The 3,148-nt window shown below is 49.5% G+C and overlaps 1 protein-coding gene across 2 annotated transcripts; it reads right to left on the reverse strand.

Annotated features, from left to right (window-relative positions):
- Positions 1–223: 223 nt before the first annotated feature.
- LOC127759582 (protein STAY-GREEN, chloroplastic) lies at positions 224–2,626 on the reverse strand. 2 transcript variants are annotated; one of them, XM_052283989.1, is made up of 3 exons: positions 2,195–2,626; positions 1,738–2,089; positions 224–1,021 (listed from the first exon to the last, which is right to left on the reverse strand). In XM_052283989.1, the coding sequence occupies exons 1-3, from the start codon at positions 2,333–2,335 to the stop codon at positions 657–659; spliced, it is 858 nt and encodes a 285-aa protein (XP_052139949.1). In that variant the 5' UTR covers positions 2,336–2,626; the 3' UTR covers positions 224–656. The 2 variants fall into 2 exon arrangements, with proteins under 2 accessions (XP_052139949.1, XP_052139950.1); XM_052283990.1 differs by having other exon boundaries at positions 1,742–2,089; positions 2,195–2,623.
- Positions 2,627–3,148: the final 522 nt, after the last annotated feature.

Below are 3,148 nucleotides of genomic sequence, written 5' to 3' on the forward strand. Positions count from 1 at the left end.
AGCTACCGTTGACGTATTTGCTTCAGAGCACACGTATTTTTTACCCATGCCAGATTACCAACCTTGCAACGACTTCTTCAGTTCAGTTCTCCTCATGTACGTCTCCTGCAGAGTCTGGCAAGATTCGAGAGCTATCTTGACATGTTCTGAATTCTGATCGCGACATGAACACCATGGTTCGTTCGGTTTTTTCAGGAAAAAGAATCGCATGACTCGCCAAGCGCATAATTAAACAATCGTGTTTCATAATTAATCCACACTTATTAGCTGCTAGTACTAATTTGCTATACAAATCCAGTCATGTCCTCATCGACGTAGACTGTAGAATGTACAAATGAAACGAGATCTGTCTTTGTGTGTCGACTTCATCTAATAATTGCCATTTTTGCAGTAACATCTACTGCATCATCGATCGTTTCCATTTTTTCCCCCAGATGATTTTGCATCCATGTTTGCTTGCCATCTACTAGTGTTCTTCTATTTACAAGCTCACCACACTCATTCCCTAAAGCTAATCAAATATGTGCTAATTGCAGAGCTGAGCTGAGCTGAGCTAAATGCCACTACGAATAATTAAAGAATTTAACGCAAAGCACGCAGCGTCATTTGGCGACATTGCATGCGTGTAGGTGTACCATGGCAACCAAACGAATTCGCTAATCTACGAATCGCGGCGGCGCCGCCGTCACTGCTGCGGCTGGCCGTCGGCGGCGGCGACGTCGTGCTGGTGCGGCCAGGGGATGAGGCTGTATGGCGGGAAGCAGCAGTCGCACTGCCCCGGGCACCGCCGCGGCCACTCGCCGGCCGCGGGCATCTGCTCCGCCGCCGCCTCCTCGGCCGCCGCGGCGGCGACGGCGTCGTCTTCCTCGGGCGGCGCTCCGGCGTCGCGGAGCGGGCCCCAGCACTCGACGCGGTTGAAGCGGGGGAGGTTGGAGTGGAAGTAGACCCACACCGTGGCCTCCTCCAGCTCCGGGTGCCGGCTGAACAGGTTGCCGTCGCCGTGGACGAACGCCTTCAGAACCTGGCCGAACACGCGCCGAGTCAACGGTCAACCAAAGCAAGCGATTAGGCTCGAATTAATCAATTTCAGGAAGCTGTTCAAAAATTTCGATTTTTATTCTCACATCTGAACTTCCAAGTCGTGTTTGGCACGTGTCAAGTGGGCATGCAACTTTGAACACAGTTGATTAATTTCACTAGTATGTAATATTCTTAAAAAGTTGATAAAATAGATTAACAAATTTGACATTTGACTTACATACAAGTTATAATAAAAGTAACAAATTTAACAGTGAATAAAGTAAACTAATTAGAGTTTGATTGGTTATATTTATTATAACTTATAAAAGTCGAATTTAAACTTACATATTATATGTGAATCTATATTATCAAATATTTTGATTTTTTTTATAACGATTTAATTGGTATGTAACAGATGGATGGATGCCAATCTGAGAGATTAAAATTGTTTCCCCTACTTGTTGGAGATCAGTTTTTGGTGCCACTAATAACAGTGTCTAAAATCAGATCTAGAAAGTCAAGGGATTTGCCTGCTTTAGCAGACAAGAATTATTGGATCCCATCAATTATCTCAGGGACATTGACACAGAGTACGTCTTGATTGCAAAAATGAAAAGAGCAAAGGGGAAAAAAAAAAGGAAAAAAGCTTGTGGTCTCCAAGTCTGAAAGAAGAAGAGAGCATCAGTAAAGCGAGCGACGAGGAAAGGGGACACGTACGTACCACGGGGAGCTCCTTGCGGAAGATGTAGTAGCGGAGGCCGGCGATGAGGTCGAGGAGGACGTGGCCGCCGGAGATGTGGCAGTGGACGTGCAGCGACATGTGGCCCTGCACCTTCTTCCACTCCGCCACCACCTCGTCCCGCTGCAGCTTGTTGTACCACCCCTGCAGCTGCGCCCGGTTGATGGTGTGCGACACCGCCAGCGTCAGCCTCGCCGTCACGTCGCTGTGCGTCAGCGTGTACGTCCGCGGCAGCTTCCCCGGGTGCTGGTGCTTCTCCTCGTCCACCCCCAGGAACAGCACCTTCAGCTTCGACGCCTCGAAGATCGCCGGCCCGAACAGCCTCGCCCTCTGCACCACCACATCCACATACATATTTAATTTACATTTCATTCGGATTCTTCTTCTCCAACCATTGATTCACCGGAGAAGAAAGAGGATGGTGCATGTACGTACCGGCACGACGTAGCGGCAGCGGCGGCGGCGGCGAGAGTCGTGGCGGCGGGAGGCGAGGACGACGAGGGAGTCGGCGGCGTGCCACCGCTGCTGCTGGGTGATGGGAGGAAGCAGGGACATGGTCGAAGTAGCAGCAGCCATGTCTGCTCCCTCGGATCTCTTAGTCCTAGCTAGCCAGCAGTAGTTAACTTTAAGCCTAACAACCAAAACGACTCTTGACAGCTTTAATTATAAGCTGGGATCTCTATGGAGGCCGGAGATGCTGGAGGCGCGGCTAATTAATCCCTCTCGGCGAAAGCACGAGCCTTGCACGCCTCAACAAAGACACCGGCCGGCCGATCGATCGATCAAAATTTTGGCTCGGTTTGGTAGCTTCGCGGATTGGCTTCTCGGTCAGTTCAGCTCGCTGCAGGTTGGTGATTATAAGAGAGCGGGTTAAGTGAGAAGAAGAGTGTTGTATTAGTGTTGGTGTGCACGCGTGGTGCGGTGGGGGGTGGAGTGAGGGGTCGGGAAACGTCGCGGTTGTGTGCGCGCGCGGGGAAGCTCGTGTCGTCGCCGCGCCCTCCTCTCGTGTCGTCTCGCGGCGGTGGTGGTGGTGGTGGAAAAACGCCCAGGAAAACGGGGGAAATTGTGGCGTTCGCGCGTGGGTGGAAACGGGAGGAATGGAACGCTTGGCCGTGCTGCACGTGGCGTCTCTGCTACAGGAGCGTGGTTTGATGCAAATTTGACATTCGGTTACGGCCTTGTTTAGTTCCAAATATTTTTTCTTCAAACTTTTAATTTTTTCATCACATCAAAACTTTCCTACGTACATAAACTTTTAATTTTTTTATCACATCGTTTTAATTTTAACCAAATTTTCAATTTCAATGTAAACTAAACACAGACACATATATACGTATACGTACCACACACCTACTTATCTGTAACTATTTTCCTCTTGAAACGGGCTAA

The sequence above is a fragment of the Oryza glaberrima genome, unplaced genomic scaffold (genome assembly GCF_000147395.1).
Source record: "Oryza glaberrima unplaced genomic scaffold, OglaRS2 ChrUN-Ctg54, whole genome shotgun sequence".
Classification (NCBI taxonomy): Eukaryota; Viridiplantae; Streptophyta; class Magnoliopsida; order Poales; family Poaceae; genus Oryza; species Oryza glaberrima.